The sequence below is a fragment of the Odontomachus brunneus genome, unplaced genomic scaffold (assembly GCF_010583005.1).
Source record: "Odontomachus brunneus isolate Ranch 3 - 2012 unplaced genomic scaffold, Obru_v1 Obru_scaffold_022, whole genome shotgun sequence".
Lineage (NCBI taxonomy): Eukaryota > Metazoa > Arthropoda > Insecta > Hymenoptera > Formicidae > Odontomachus > Odontomachus brunneus.
The window spans coordinates 2,139,316-2,156,886 of NW_022639472.1; the positions used below are offsets into that span (position 1 = coordinate 2,139,316).

The 17,571-nt window shown below is 37.6% G+C and overlaps 1 protein-coding gene across 16 annotated transcripts in view; it reads left to right on the plus strand.

The window, feature by feature from the left end:
• LOC116842197 overlaps nucleotides 1–15,845 on the plus strand; it is a 36,706-nt gene extending 20,861 nt beyond the window's left edge. For 15 of the 16 annotated variants that reach the window (XM_032811018.1, XM_032811019.1, XM_032811020.1 and 12 more), the window contains 8 exons: nucleotides 3,219–3,345; nucleotides 3,554–3,655; nucleotides 4,534–4,656; nucleotides 6,795–6,937; nucleotides 8,673–8,828; nucleotides 11,584–11,829; nucleotides 13,390–13,665; nucleotides 14,491–15,845. In XM_032811018.1, coding sequence (XP_032666909.1) covers nucleotides 3,219–3,345; nucleotides 3,554–3,655; nucleotides 4,534–4,656; nucleotides 6,795–6,937; nucleotides 8,673–8,828; nucleotides 11,584–11,829; nucleotides 13,390–13,665; nucleotides 14,491–14,750 — 1,433 coding nt within the window. In that variant the 3' untranslated portion in view covers nucleotides 14,751–15,845. The remainder of the gene's footprint in view (nucleotides 1–3,218; nucleotides 3,346–3,553; nucleotides 3,656–4,533; nucleotides 4,657–6,794; nucleotides 6,938–8,672; nucleotides 8,829–11,583; nucleotides 11,830–13,389; nucleotides 13,666–14,490) is intronic. The other variant, XM_032811033.1, reaches the window with a different exon arrangement.
• Nucleotides 15,846–17,571: the final 1,726 nt, after the last annotated feature.

The window sequence follows — 17,571 nt, forward strand, 5'->3', positions numbered from 1 at the left end:
CTCTCTCTCTCTCTCTCTCTCTCTCTCCTTCTCTCTCTCCCCCTCTTTCTCTCTCTCTCTCTCTCTCTTCTAGTCGGAATAAAAGCGTTACAGCACCCGCTCTTCCGTCCACCCCCGCGCACGTGTACTGTAGATAAAAAAGGAATAAAGGTGAGGGAGATCTTGTAACGCGAATAGATCGCGATGCCTTTTCGACATCTTGGAATATCCCTGAAATTCATGTATTCGCTATGAGAAAACCGGCTTTTTGCCTCGTACTCGTTCCTCGCTTTTTTCTCTTTTTTCCTTGCTCTCTCTCTCTCTCTCTCTCTCTCTCTCTGCCTCCCTCTCCCTCCCCTCTCTCTCTTTCTCTCTCATTCTCCCCTTTTACCCGTTCTTGCTCGACTACTCGCTTCTTGCCTCCTCTCCTCTCCCCTACAGGCTGCATGCAGCTGCATAATGCATGGTGCTCGCGCTGCGGCTGAAATTTATACCGTATCCGGGGAAAATCCCTCTTCTGCGGTGGTTTCGCGCGGTAGGAAAGGTTACGCGTTATAAACATCGGCGATGCTTACGCGCTCAAGCGAAATCGCTTAACGATACTTACCTAAATGCTTATCGCCTCGCCATGCGAACGAATATTGCGGAGAAATACGGCGCACTGCGACGTCGTCGCCCGCGAGAATACTTTATTTGCGCCGCGATCTCTCTCTTTCTCTCTCTCTTGTTCTTTCTTTTTCGTTTCTCTTCGCAAGTTCGATCGCGCTAAAGGCGATTCGAATCGCCCCTGTCGCTCGTTGCCCCCGCGAGATCGCCGTAATAAGTGGCTTTTTCCGGGCGAATTTATGAAATTGGATCGCTGCCTTCCGCATCCGCTCCCCTCGCTCTCCCGCTCCCACTCTCGCGTATCGCGCTCGCCTCTCGAGCACGGATAAATCCGCCCTTTCGATAAAGGCGAAAGGGACTTGTTATGGGTGCACTTTGACCCGCTTTCCAACGCCAGGCAACTTCCTCCGGCGCGAGTAACTCTGCGACATAAAAAAAAGAGCATCGATTGGCTTGATCGCGTTTCGTCCTGGAAATGGCGAGTTATTCGGATATCCTTGTGCGATGTCGTAAAGTAAATTCGAAGAAGGGAGAGAAAGAGAGGGAGCGAGAAGCCGGGATTTATTAAAATATTCAAATATTTGAATGTCTTTTTGCGACGACTTGAATGATGCTCTCGAGATTTACATAATCGAGATCGTAGGAGTAATTTCGATTTAAGAAAAGCGGGCGATATTGGCCTATTTCGGATAATTTATCCTTACAAATTTTACTGAATTGCCATTTCGCGATCGTAAAATCGCGTTTTCGAAGAAAAACAATATATTAAGCATCCGCAATTTAAAACGTTTTATTACAGCACCGGAATTCTGATTTTTTCTCTTCATTACAAGAGTTTTATTTTCATTCGTTTGCATTTTTGTTACACAATCTTCACCACTTACGTTCTCACAATTATTGAAATAACGTCTTCTTCTTCCTATTACTCGACTGGTAGTGATAAGAGAAAGATTTGAAACATATTTAGTAATCCACATTTTTTTAGAGATCAGAGTTGCGCAAAGACTTAATGACAGCAGGCAGATCACGTCGCAGCGTAACGGGAGAGTTGCGCAATCATGTGATGTTCTTACGCATTATCGAATACAGAAATCCTGGCGACCTTGACCCAGACTCATAGACGAAATTACGAGATCGTCCGAGGCCTTGAAGAGGAGTTTCAAGGCCGAGGCGAGAGCGGCTAAAGGCCCGGACGACCTCGTCGGCTCGTTTCTTCTAATTCCAGACTCTAAGGTGGCGATTAAGCCCGGTTTCGAGTGCCATTGTCGATCGAGTTCATTCAGCGGCACGATCGTTCGCGCGCGATATCACCAGATAGTGACTCTCCATTGTACAGCACTTTGCCGCGGATAAATCTCCCGTTGTGTACCTTCCTTTTTTCAACGAGCCAAACGCTCTCTGTGTACGAAACAATGATTTAGAATTCGCGAGCTTTTCGGTATCGTCGGGCATCGCGGAATACGACACAGAATATATCGTGAATAACACAAAACTCGATGGGAAAAATATATATTTATACAGAGAGCAGAAAGCGTTTGAAGAGATCAAGGTAGTAAGCTAAAAGTACCTATGCCTGGACATTAATAACCCTGCACTGCAAAGTGCAAGTGGATTATTTTTATTTTAGCTCTGAATCTCTTCTTACATTTTTACCGTTTCTTACGGTTTAAAACGTATTAAATAATAATTTATACATCTCTTAAGCGTATTAAGGCTCCTTATATCTCGCTGGCCATGTTGAATTTATGACGTCAGAAGCGAGGAATGACATATTGACGAAAGTTGTGTGCCATTTCTGAATAAAGATAAATATGGACGGAAGAGCATTTGAGATTGCTTGACCACACTTGTAAAATTGTTCGAAATCCATGGTCAGATTTTTCGTTAAATATGATCAAACAAAATAACATACATTTACGTGAATTTTATATGTACAAAAAATACGTAATTGTATTCGTTTCTACCTTATTGACATTTTTTTAAGTTTGCCATCAACTTCAGCGTCCCCTTAATGCGTTTAAAAATAACACTTGCATTTGCAGTATAATACCTAACTGTGGAGATTCTTTTATTGTCTTGATTTTCAAATATGAATGTTTGAACTTTTAATGTAGAAAAAAAATATTCAATACACACACATACATACACACACACACACACACACACACACACACACACACACATATATATATATATATATATATATATATATATATTATATTATTAGTTTAAATATTCGTATTTGAAAATCAAAATAATAAGAATATTTAGGTGTACTGAGAGAAATTATTTGATAAAAAATTAACAAACGGATATTTCCAATTAAAATATTGACAAATTTTTATATCCGATCAGGAAACATCCGACGGGAAATATTGGTTCATAATTTTTTGATCGATTTATCTGATAAAATGCCATTATAATCGGAAATATTCAATAAAATTTAATCGGATATCCTGATCGGATATAAAAATTGACCGGAATTTGGTCGGAAATATCCGTTTGTTAATGTTTTATCGGATAATTTCTCTCAGTGTGTTAATGTTATTAGTGTCCAAGTACTGGTGGTTTTATCTTAAAGAGATGATACGCGAGTCGACAGGTGAATTTAATTTGTTCGTTTGCAATTTTAGGTTACGGTCACATCGCGCCGAAAACGAAGAACGGCAAGGTAGTGACTATATTTTACGCTATCTTAGGCATTCCGCTCATGTTGCTCTGCCTGTCGAATATCGGAGACGTGATGGCGTCGAGCTTTAGGTACGATCCTTCACGATCCTCAATCACGCTCGCCTGAATCGTGATGAATTTGGAAAATGAAAAATCGCGAGATTGCGTTTCGCTCGCGCTCACGCGTGCAGCGCGTGTGCGACGTTTAGTAGTTTCCGTCGTTCTGGCTCCGAAACAAAAGCGACATGAATAAAGTGAAATGAAATAATTCGTCTGAATTGCCGCGCGCTGTTTTCAGGTTTCTATATTGGAAAGTGTGCTGCTACATATGCACAAAACCACCGAAAAAGCGACGAAGCCGTAATACCTTCGCCAGATCCTACTCCGTTCGTCAACCAGGGTAATCTCACATGTAATACATTAATCACAGAAATGTTCAATTGCGTGTAAAAACACGTGTAACAGAAAAATCACGCCGGGAAGGTAGAAGTTCGAAAAAGTTCGCAATCTATAGTCACAAGCGTACAATTCTGTCGGTGAAAAACGTACACTGAATTTTCAAATAAGAATCACGCATTGTCGATCAGTGACTAATGAATTAATTCTTTCGAGATGGATTTTTTCTCAATTACAATTTGATTGATTAACACTGAAGCCGACAAATATCCAAATATTTAATTCGACGCGCGAATTGTCGTTGCATTTCGAAAAGAGATAGAAAAATAGAATAATTTACAAGATACATAGAGAAAAAAGTTTCGTATTCAGGATTCCTATTTATTTAATTTTAATTTGTTTGATTGAAACGTATATTCTACGTAATATTATGTTAAACATAATTTTATATCAAATATTATTTTATTTCATTGGATTGTTGTTTGATGAAAAGAACACTATTATAATTTTTATATAAAATTTTATACATTTTCCAGTAAAATGAGAAAATTAAGAGTGGAACGATTTTTTTTCTCCAAACTCCAAATTATTATTTGAACCAAATAATGAAATTATTCGAAGAGCCAAACAATCGTACTTATTGGCTGAAACATGAGTCTCTTTGGGCCATTCCAATGACCAAATTTGCTCGGATGCAATTTACTAAGTCCGGAGAAATCTTTTCTCTGTGCAGTTCCGAAATGATTAACGATGTCGTGTCGCGTCCCGAGGTATCCTTAGATCCTCGAGTCGCTCGGGGTGAATAGAACGGGTCTGTTTAGCTTACAAATTTAAGGATCCGTATGCGACTGTATAGTGACACGGTCGTTTGTACTTCATAAGGCGATATGGCTCGAGCAAAGGTCCATTCCGCCGATCCATCAGGGTGAGTCAACGATCAGCGGATTCGGCCTTGGGGCTTTCCGAGAGTATGACGAAGTCTTCATACTCCGACACCGATTGCAGGTGAGATGTTATCCACACTCGATTCGATTATTCGATTCAATGGGAAACGAATCGGACCTTGTCTTCGAGCAAATGAGTATTCGAGGCACGCTTTTAATTATAATCAAGCACTGATCAATTACACTATGTTAAGTATTTTGACCAATTTTTTGCGTTTTCGTCATGAAGGGTTATTCTTTAGTAACGGGTCCGTTGAATACAAATGTGATCTCAGAAACTGTCCGTCACGTTAGGTTTTCGAGAAAAATAGAAGTATAATTATTTATAGGGCAAAACTTTTTTTTAAAGGTGGTGACTCTAATGTCTGTTACAAGTTTATATAACATATCTAGATACATGACAAATATATGAAATATAAGAAATCTTATAATACTTATTATTATTATGATTATTGTTTGGCAAAGTCGGAAATTTAAAATGCAATTTCGTAAAAGTCATCCTTATACGGAGAACGAAGTACTGTCATAAAATACAACAAACTGGACCTTTAGTAGAGAAGTTTTCGTTGGTCGCTAATTCTACGTATCCAGAAATTTGTTGAGTATGAGATATAATTCTGCTATTTTGTTGTATAAATTTATGACATCGCTTGATCCCCCTGTGAAGATGGCTTCTACAAAGCTGTACTTTAAGTTTCCGACTTTTTAAAATAGAGACGAAAGTTCTGGCATCAATTTCAGGCTATTTCGAAGTTCCTGGCACGTCTGGTTTATGCGTTAGAAATTTGTGAAAATGGTCAAAGAAGTATTTTTGGTTTAAATAATGACTCTCAATGCAATGTAGTGTATAAAATATTTTATCAAAATTGCAATGTGTCAAAACAAACACTCAGAAGATTTTTAATAAAAATTAACAAAAATTAAAGAACATAAAAGAAATATTAATCAAGTTGACAAAAAAAAGATAAGTTATTTCAGAACGTAGAATCAAATTTAATCATAAAATAGATTAGGATAACATTGAGATACTAGACATAAAAAAAGGTTACTTAAAAAGACGGATATTTCAGATTAAACAGATTAAATACAGATTAAAAGGCCGCAGAATCCGTTAAATTTATAAGAAGATATAGTCTTACTGAGCGACTCCTATTTGCCTATTAAACAAACTCAAAAACAATTCAGCACATTATCATGAAACACTTCTACTTAACTTGCAATTATATATTGCGTGATATCTTCTTTGTGTAGTATATATTTGCTTTCAACTTTGTTTGATTGTCTTGTCTAACAACACTACCATTTCACAGTAAGGATACATTGTTCGCTCTTGGACCTGATATGTTTTAAACACTTGACTTCTTTTTTTTGTTTTCCAACATTATTATTTATTCTGTTGTCATGATATTTATATAGGTGCATTCTTGGACATCCGGCGTATTATTTAAATAAATTTTGTTGTTTATCATATTGGGTATCACATACTGTTTATTTGTAAAAGGAGACACATTTACATGGTCCTTAATGATGATAGTATTATGTTTTTCCCGTTTGATATGCGTTTTTACTTTTAATAAAAGATTCTTTACTGAATTTCAATTTGTTTTAACTGAAGAAGACCAGCACTTAATCGAGACGATTTTTACATTATAATAAATATATAAAATTTACTCGTACATTGGCGTTAGGTTCCTATTGACCAATTTACAATTTGAATTTATTTTTAGGGAGTTTAAACTTCTATTTTCTCGGAAATCTGACGTGATGAATAGTTTTCGTGGTCATATTTGTATCCAACACATTTTGACTTACTAAAGAACAACCTTTCATGGCAGAAGTACAAAATTTTATAACGTAATATTATTAGATAACACAACGTGCATGACAGAAAACTGATATGTGTAATCTGATATGTGTACATTTGTATACATGTGTGTCTGTGTATGTATATATTATTATATTGGCATTACATTAATATATTTGCAAAAATCTGCTAAACATATTAGATATCAATATAATGATAATGTTATCCGAATTAGCGCTTAATATACTGTTAGCATGATATGAATGCTGAATATTGTGCTTATATTATCGAGTATTAATTCGGATATTAGTTAAATAGTATTATTATTATTAACGAACAATGCACGAGTGAATAACGGAAGATCAGGATGAAATAGTGCGTAACAAATACCGTAGGTACATGCCCCGACGGTTTGAAGGAAGCGAGCTAAGGACACCGGGTGCTGATGCGCTTCCCACGAATCACCCAACAGAAGAAAGGGCAGCCACTATGCCGCGCTATTCAGATGTCCCGGTGGCCACTCCGAGAAGCGTAAGAGGTATTCACTTGTGGTGATATCGATCGTTGCACTGCCGGCGAGATCGAACACGGAGAACGCTCGCGGAATTAAGCACAATAAAAAAATAGTCTTGCAGTCACGGCGAAAATGATCTGGACACGAGAAATTAGTTAAGATGGATACATGACTAGCAAATACTACGATATCACGTACGTTTTATCAATATAGATGACAGAGACAAAATGTATATATTTGAACTAAAACTCGAGCTAAAATTCGAATTATTATGTTTAAAATTTCTCAAGAAAATCTCTGTGAAGCTCGTCCAGATTTTAAGACCAAATTAATAATTGGGCGTGCTTATATAAGAATGATCAAACACACATATGTTCCGAAGAAAATGGAGATGACAATTTACCGCATGATTTAAAAGATATAAGCAGCATTGAAGATTTTCTTCGCAATTGTTCAAGAAGTAGAACATGATGAATTTTCTTCCTTTTTAAGTTTATTTATTAGCAAGCTTAACTCTTTAAAAAATGGGTAAAAAGGACGTAATTAAAATAGCGCAACCAGGAGAAAATAAAAACTGTCTTTTAATTAATTTCAGGCGCCTATAAAACTTAGATTTTTTACTTTATGTAGAACATTATTATAATTTTCATATCAAATTTGATCGACATTTTTTTAATAAAATAAGAAAATTAAGTGAAATAATTTTTTTTTCAGGTGAAACAATTTTCTTCTTTGAGCCAAATTAATAAAAAATGGCACAATTATTAAAAAATAAAAACTGCTCTTTAATTTATTTCAGGCGCCCATTTTTTCTCTATATGACATTATAATTTTTATGTCAAATTTGATATACATTTTTTAGTAAAAGAGGAAAATTAAATGAAACAATTTTCTTCTTTGAACCACACTAGTAAAAAATGATGCAACTAGTAGAAAATAAAAACTGTCTTTTAATTAATTTCAGACCCATAAAGCTTGGATTTTTTTATGCAGAAAAACGTATGAACTAACTATTGGTAATATAAAACTCGAAAGTCATAATTTTGTGGGTTGGATCATTCTTGCATAATTATGACCAATTGGTAATAGCATTTAAATTTATATATTGCTAAAATACTATTGCTCCTGTTGCTATAAATTTTGTGTATTATAGACGCTTTTCTAGCAGATACAAAAAAACGACGACAATTATTACTGTGACATTTAAAATCCTATCTGTACTAGTAAAACATTTTTTTGAGCGTAGGCGAAGACCAAAAAGAACATAGAGCATCGAATTATACCACACCCTGTACATGCATTTTCGATTCGCTCATGTCCCGAACGAAAACTAATTTCGCGGCGGAAGATGATATCGCGCGTTGTCGGCTGATGTAAAAACGAGGCAATATAAACCGCAAATAATTATCTATTTAATTTAATTACGATTTTCGTATTCTCATCTCATACACATCATTTCCATAATTTCGAGGAGTTAGCAAACAATGTGTCGACGCAATGCATGCGACACAAAGACAAAAGCAGCGGCATCGCCGCGCGCTGTCGCCGGCCCGGGCGTTCTCTCTCTCTCTCTCTCTCTCTCTCTCTCTCTCTCTCTCTCTCTCTCTCTCGCTCGCTCGTTCGCTCGATATTAATTAATTAATTCAAGCGTATCGATCGCGCCGCGCGTTAAATTGCGCTCGTTATCGCCTCATCGTCTCATCGATCAACTGAAATTTCGGCCGGTCGGTTTGCATTACTCTCGTATTATCGCGTACAGCCAGTCCCAGGATGACGACGCAGTCGTTAGACAGAAAATTACTGATGGGCCCGAGCGATGGGACGGACCGTTCGCAAGTTCTCTGCAACAGATACGCCCTGGATGATCTGGAGGACGAGATGCTGAGGTGGCAGCCGCCACCGCCTCGAAATAGAGGCGAGTATCGGTAAACTGTAGCACGGTATTACTGTCTACTTGTACGGCCTAATTCTAAGAACGACCAAGATACACGGGATCGCGTCATAAGTAACTCCCGACGAGGACGCTTATCCTTTCCGGGCACTCCCGTAGGAAGGATCGATAAACTTCAATACCTCTCCAAAGTGCAATCAGTGCAATCATTCTTCATTGAAGTGCTATATTTGTAACTGCTGGTTCAGTTATAGGTGTAGCACTGCAATCAGTTAAATCTCACTGCAATAACCAGGTAACAGTAGCGACTGTTCCTATTATTGATGCAATTTGTGCAAACACGAACAATGTTATTGCACCGAAATCGCACGGAAGCCTTTAATTCCATCAGCATTATAAATGCCGAAAGTTGGATTTGGCACGACGTTTAACGAATTTGTGCACTACAGATTTTGCAGTGAAATCTTATTCCCCCACTGGCCAAAATTAATGAGATGTAGAATAGAGCAGTAAAGTAGTGTTTCTACTGAAGACACAAACTTATTTTTACTTTTGGAAGTTACAAGAACAAATAAATCGATTTCTTATAGATTTTTGGATGCTGAAAATGAGTCTGTCTTTTATCATGTTTCCTCTATTTCTATCATGTCAGGTTTTCGAGTAATAAATGGTTGAAGCTCCAAAAAACTGCTATTTTGGTCACATTTTACAGTCCATAAATTGTTAAATTTATGTAATACTGAAATCAGTATAGGTTTTATAGATTTTTGCATGCTAAAGACGAATTTGTTCCTCAAAATTAGTTCATCACGTCAACTTTTTTAGTAACCATTAGCTGAAACCTTAAAAAACAATTATTTTGAGATTTCAGCTAATGGTTACTGAAAAGTCTGATGTGATAGGCTAATTTAGAGGAGATTTGTTTTAGCATCTGGAAATCTATAAGAATCACTTACATTGATTTCAGTATCGTATAAATTTTACAATTTATGGACCGCTAAAAATGATTAAAATGGAGGTTTTTAACCATTCATTACTCGAAAACTTAATGTACAGTCATTTGAAATACAGGATTATTTTCAAAAATCTATAAGAAATCGACTCATTTCTTCTTGTAACTTTCAAAAGATCAAATTTTGTAGATCTATGAAATCAGTGAATATTTATTGATCGGCGAAATGCTTCTTCAACTGATTCAATCAGAAATATTTGTACTGATTCACTTTAGGTGAGTAGGAAGCGCGAGTCATTATTGGCAACATTGGGATATATCAGATCAGACTCCGCTGTCAGATACTTCACGCGAGAACACATTTACGAGGGAAGAAAACGGAAATTATTTATGACTCAAAAGTCGATCATCTACGAAAATAACCACTTTTCCGTATACATAGTTAAACACATTAGTAAATGATTAGCATGTGATCAAATATTTTTAGTACTCGATACTCTTTGAATTTCCTGGAGTGGAATCTCACAGGAAACGAATGAAAAAGTAACAGAGTGTTTTCACTCGAAGTAAGTACTGCCACTTGAAATCGCAAGAGCGAAGTTTTACTCAAGTTTATTTTTACTCTATATAAGCGAATGTTTTAATCGATTAAATTTAGTGAATATGTTCCTGATAAGCTGGTTGTAAGTTGGTTGCATGTTGATGTTGCAAGTTGATTGCAGGTTCATGATTTCTCATTGAATGAATTTGTAAAACTTCAAGTTGTCAAAATTAAAAGTCACTGCCGACATGTACAGTTGGAAACTAAAAAGTTGTCCGTAATTTTTTAGATGAGTTGTGAATTCCCTATTTTGTCCAATGAGAATTCGTTTTCTAATGGAAAAGTGTCTCGTTGGACAAGAAGAATGAGTCTTCGTATGTGCGGTGTAATCATGATTATAAATATATAAAAACTGCTATTTCTCAAAAAATAATGTTCTCTTAATTTAAAATAAATTCTTTCTTTCGAATTTCACAAATGTCGTGTATGTCACACTCTGTACTGTCACTTCGGCTCCTGTCATAGCCGATTACAATGCGTACGTGTCAGCGCCACTGCTGATGCGGCTTTTAATTCTGACAACTCGAAGCGTTGCAACTTTATTTGATAAAAAATATACAAGCCGATTTGCAATCGACTACGCATTAAATTAGTTTTTTAGTCTGTATTAATAGTCGTTACTTGAAACTCGTTCAATGTGAGATATTCAGATTTGAATTTAGAGTTGAGTTTTTTATCTTTTAATCATATGAGATATGCAACATAACATTTGTAATCGCGATTCAACTGACAAACTCACTCTGATTCGAAATCCAAATCGGATTATCTCATCTGAGGCAAGTTTCAAATAACGACTATCAATACGAATCTTCAAATTTCGGGTGAACACATTCACTCGACGATTCAGAATGGAGAATTCACTTTGCATGAGCGAAAAATCACTGGAATTCGAGTGATTCGGCGATCACTCTCCTTTCAGAGTGTAGTTTCACTCCAAGAAATTTAAAAGGAAATTGAACTTTGCAAAGATGATATTTTTATTTAACGTGGCATTATTTAACGGGGCAAAGTTCGATGAATTTCTTTGACCTCGTGTAAGCAGCGACAATCGACCCAAGCCTAATAATGTCATTTTTAATCGCATTATTATACAGGATGCTATCTATCTCCGGTGATGCTATTATTAGTTCGGGATCCGAACAGAAACGTCCGCTTGATCCGAGGCGATTAAGTAGACCGCGCTCCAAAGTGCTTGAAGAAATTAAACAAAACCGATACCGTTACAGTCGGAAACTTGGAGAAGCCGCAGAGCAACGGAACGACCGACGAGCCGGATAACGCCGAAAAGCAAACTACTCTCAGTCCCAGATCCTTGCCGAGGAGATGCCTCTCCGTGGAAGGAGCCACGACAAATAGTCAGAGAACGAGCTTGCAATCGGGACTGCGACCTGCTCAGGTTTATTTGGAAATGGAGCATATGGGAAGGCCGCAATCCACCAAGTCTAGACGCACGAGGAGCAATTACTCCGTTGGTGAGCGAGTCATATAAAAGACGTTGAATCTCGCGAGATATGTAATCCTAAATTCGCAGAAAAATCCACATTCCGGGAGAGTCTGAGGGGAGATCGAAAAATGACTCTTCGGATAGATGAGCAAATAATTCTCGTAAATTGAGCTCCCAAAACCCGGATGTTGCTTATGAGACACGATATACTCCCAATTTGAATTTCTACTGTAACTTGTGTTCAACATGGCGTCGTCGACCCGAGATAGCTTCAAAGCACGATATTCTAAAAATTGCTTGCATCTGTGTTAACGCGCTGAGTGACTGGAAATATAGACCTCCTCTCCCTTTTAAGTAATTTAAACAATTCGTCATCCTTAAGCAATTTAAATAATACATCCGAGAGATGCTGTCTACAATTCTTTAATTGTCCTAATTTCAAATTTAGACGAAGATCAACGACTGTGTAATCTTTTAATACAGTGCCGCTTTAATATTATACTTCTTATCGAGAAAATTTCTTAAGGTTGCTAATATTATACTTCTTATCGAGATTTTAAGATTGCTAAAAGAGAGCATAAGTTGCACGAGTGATACAACTCCGTATATATCGCGGCTTAATCCGTTTGCTACACAGAGAGAATTTTATAGTAAGAATACTAGTAAGAACATAGTAAAAATTATAAAATTATTAGATTATATAAAATAAAGTTGCCTATTATGGGGAAATTTTTTGTAAGAGTTTATGACTTTGTCCATAATACTATATTTGATTTGGTGAAGTATGTAAAATATTTTATAAAAATATATCTCTATGATCATTCTTTTAAACATATTATAAAATTAGTTAGTTTTTAAGATATAATTGTTTTAGAAAATATATGTGTCTTTTCCCCACATTAGGCAACCAGTTTCCTAATTTGGGGAAGTTATTATATAACTTATATTAAATTTTAACAGGTTTAAAAGAGGATGATTAATGTTATTATAGTTTAATTATTTTATTTTGCATGTTAACAAATAATAAATACTATGAGAAACATATAACATTATATCAAAATGTTAAAACCAAATAAATAACATTTCAAAATAAAAAAGAAACATTAAAGTGAAACGTAGCATTATATTTTAGAAACAAAAATATATCCTATTAAAAAATTTGCTGTTTTCAGCGAAATTTACTGCGTTCTTTAGCAAGACAAACCTTACTGATAATCAATACCTGTATTATTAGAAACATAGTAAAATTAAAAAGACTTTATGTGGAAAAAGAAACTATAATATTCTCTCCGTGTACATAATATATAGCTTTAGATTTTACAAATTTCCGCTGCAATATACACACACAGATTGCGTCCCTTGAAATTATTATTATTTATATATGCCGCGTATATATTTCAATTACAAAGTCGAGAAAATGTATCGGAAAAGTTAATCGATGTGTCGAGTATGCGCGACGCTCACAAAGCATCGAGCACGTCACACACACACACACACATACTCATGCGATATTGTGGCGGCAGCGAACGCGTTAAACAACAGGTCGATCGATAACTCGTACTCTCTAATCGTGAAATAATGTCCCTAGCGCGTTCTTATAAACGCGGGCCATCGCCGAGGATTATGTCGCCGATGGGATTCGCCGTGCTGCGACAAGTTTACGCGGACGATATTGATTTTGACAACGAGTACTACGCCGCCACGGATGACCAAGAAAAACAGCCGACCAAGCCCGTGCCCATCTGGCTGTGCGTCTTCCTGGTCGTCAGCTACATATTCGGCGGCGCTTACCTTTTCAGCGAATGGGAGAAGTGGCCGTTCCTCGACTCCGCTTACTTCTGCTTCATCACGCTGACCACCATCGGTTCGTGCACCTCCGCCACCTTCTTATATTGCCATCCTCGCGTAAAATCGCGCGATGTTTGATGATGAAACGACCGACGTTTTTTATTACATTCAACTCACGACGTCGTCGAAGAGATGCGATCGCAGCTCCCAAGTAGCCGGAGCTTCCGCGCGCCACTTTTCGGCGGATTTCAATCGTGTCGTTCATATTTGTAAACCACAAAGTCAGGTTTTTCATGTTTTACTGGAGAAAATCAGTCCTTGAATTTGCGTGATAATATCTTTTGCTTGACAACACATAACTTGCGGTAGAAACGTTTGGTCGAATTAACCAAATTCCTGGTGAAATATGAACAAATCAAAGAATTCTGGTTGAACTTATCAGAATTCTGCCCCAGTTAATCAGCAATCTTGTTAAATTGAACAGAATTCCGGTAAATTCAGCCGGAATTTCCGGTTCGTTCATGTTTCACCAGAAAGAACAATCGATAATGTTAGATATTTCAACAATGTTGAAAAAGGACCAAAATTTGCCCATAAGAGAAACGTATGAAATCGATCTTTATGTTTTTGAGTCTGCTGAACTCGATTATGAAACTTAAAATTGTTCAAAATGCGGGGAAATCTGTGAAAAAATATAATTTTCTACAGAAAAACCTCATATTACGACGAATACTTGTTCTGTGGTTAATCTAACTAAACTGTTTTTTTCGTGCATGATCTTCGCGCTTTTGACGCTTTCACGAGATCCACAAGCGTTGACTGCGTTAGGAGATCGCAAGTAACATAAACGCAAAGCTCTCACATGACATTTCCCGTCTCTGTTCCTCTTTCTTTTTTGAAGGTTTTGGCGACTTAGTGCCGGCATACAAGCTGGATGCGCACAAGGGTATCGCCCTTTGTTCCCTCTACCTGCTATTTGGAATTGCTTTGCTGGCAATGAGCTTTAATCTGGTGCAAGAGGAGGTCATCAACAACGTGAAGAGCGTCGCGAAGAGGCTGGGTATCATCAAAGAGACTGACGACGAGGAGGAGGCCGAGGAGTACGACGAATACGACGCCGAGTATGAGGAGGAGGTCTATGAAAACGAGCCCGAGCTCTGATCCCGCGGTTTTCAGCCTCGCCATTCGAGGAGATCGGCGATACGACGTGCCGTCATTCATCGTTGTCGCGTGATCCCGCGGGGATCCCCGTTCATCTGTCGTCCTGACATATAAGTCAGCTCCGCAACGCGGCCATAAGCAGAGCTAAGCTCGCGCAAATCGAATTCCCGATCGAGCGATACGTTTTATCTGCGACGTTTGTTTTCTCGTCGCGCGAGCCGCCACGACGGCAAATCGGAATGAACGAACGCGAGCAAACTCGCGCGAGATCGATAATTCCAGTCTTAATTTTACCGTATTATTATCGTGACCCAAAGCGAGAGAGCGCAGATGGAGCGTTAGTAAGTCTCGTCTCTCCGACGAGAAAATCATTATCGTAAACTCATTAAAACGAATATATTCGTTGAGTAATCATCATGAGCTCGCTCGAAATCAACTGACGTTTCCAGTATTTTATTCGGATATGATCCAATTTTGCCCGAGGAACTCTAGTCTTTTCTCATCGGTCTTCGAGTAATATATATATATATCATTTGAATTCTTCTCGCGCACAAGTCGGCAGGGAATACGACTTGGAAATTTTTCGAATTTTAACACCACCTTGGATCTCGTTACTAGACGATATTGAAATATAGAGGTTTACCGTTAATTAATACATCGATGAAACAATGAAGCAAGAAACTGCATCCAGCGGGATGCACAGAAAATACCGCTGCACAATGTTACTGTATATAATATCGTGTACGTATACGTCTAAGAATCAGATTCTATAAAATGAATGAGAGAATAATTGCGAAATGCAATTAAATTTGCATACACATAGCACAGCGGTGACTTTAATATTTAGTCGACATTTGCATTTTGAATATCTCCCCTTTAGATTTCGTCCAGCGTGCTAGTTCGCGGTAAGTCTTATGACTTAGTCACTAGACACGGAAAGTATATTAGATATATAACTCTATATATATATTCATATGTATACATTAAATTAGGTTGTGCAATTATAGGTTCGAAATAATACTGAAACATTATATCATTTACCAGATATATATCATATTTAAACATATAAATCTCATAAAACTGTCATTTCCCGTACATGTGTGTGTATATTTTTTCCTCTATATAGATAAAAATTCGGCAAATCGACAATCGTCGCCACTATTCGTCTCTCGAGAAAGAGAAAGAAAGAGAGAGAACAGTGTGTGCAAAACTAATCTAAAAATAAAACAGGACAGAACATAATTATTCTTCTTGTAATGCGCCATGAAGTACATTGTGGAAAGACACGAGGGATTTTCTGAGAGATACCCTCGGTTTTACAGTAGTCCCTTAAATTTTCTTGGACACACGTGCACACGCGCGCGCGCACTGCGCGAGAATATAATTATCTTACAGAAAGAGAAAAAAAGAGAGAAAGAGAGAGAGAGAGAGAGAGAGAGAGAGAGAGAGAGAGAGAGAGAGAGAGCGAGCGAGAGAGAGAGAGAGGAAGAGAAAGACAGCGGGCGCGACGTTTTCGCGCGGCTTACTACTTTCCGCGTGGAAGATTGTTCTTACAATATTTCCCCGGACGCACTTGCCGGATGCAAAACTCACGCTTCCTATGCAAATCCCTTTCATCCTCTTTTGCGGCCCGCACACACAAGCATATATACACACACACATACATACATATGTAATCACACAAACACGACAGTGAGAAAGAGAGAGAGAGAGAGAGGAGAAAGAGAGCTACAGACCCATACACATACGTAGACATTCACATGTGCACGTGGCATATGTTTTCTCGCTGCGTTCGCAGCCGCATTTCGCCGTTTAAATCGCCAGGACGTTAATCGCCTCGACGGCGTCGTCGTCGTCGTCGTCATCGTCGTCGTCATTGGTGGCGACGGCAGCGTCCCGTTAACGGCCCCGGCTTCAACGACTCGATAATCGCGCGATAAAGCCCACTCGAAGAAGAAATAATAGCCGCTAAGAACTTCCGTTCGCGCCCATTACGCGAACGAACCAGCCTGGCGCGCGAAATCTGCATTTCATAAATTTTAAAGCCGTTCGTAGGCGACGCGACGCGACTCGGCTCGACTCGACGCGATGCTCGATCTGACTTCCACCACAAGAACGAAATTATTCTCCGCGGGAGTTGAATATTTTCGCGCGGAATCTCGGCGATCGATTGATCAGGCGGTATTGTCGGATAACCCGCTTTCGCGTCGTTTCTCAAGTACACAAATTTTTCGGATACGGAAGCAGAAAAGAGAGAAAAAGATATTATTCGACGTTAATGATGAAGAAAGGATTTATTGCAAAGATGCCCATCAAAGATTTTAATTAGGAGGCTGATTTAATTCTTTGTGTGTCATTAAATTTTTTAACCATGCAACATTATCTGTGTCTGTCACAGCAGATTTGAAGTACCACAATTTTGTTGAAAATCAATATTTCTGAGCACATTTCTTTCAGAAATGTAGAAAAGCTTCAGCTTTAGAATAATGATGCGATAAAATCGAGATTTGCGCTATTTCGAGATTTTCCTGGACTCTTTATGAAAATTGCTGAGCAAGCAAATATTCGTTTGGGTCTCACAGACCTAATATTGTACATGAAAGTTTAGGGGAGAGTTCTGGTTTAGACAACCAAAAAATAGGCGATTTTTATCATAATAGAAGTTTTTGTCGAAAAAAGAAATAAATATGTTATTACAGGGTTTTGACTGTACTATTTATCATTATTTTAAGTATATAATATTATTATAATTATTTAATATTTATATTTATATTTATTAATATATGTTATTATAAATATTTAAATTATTAATAAATTATAT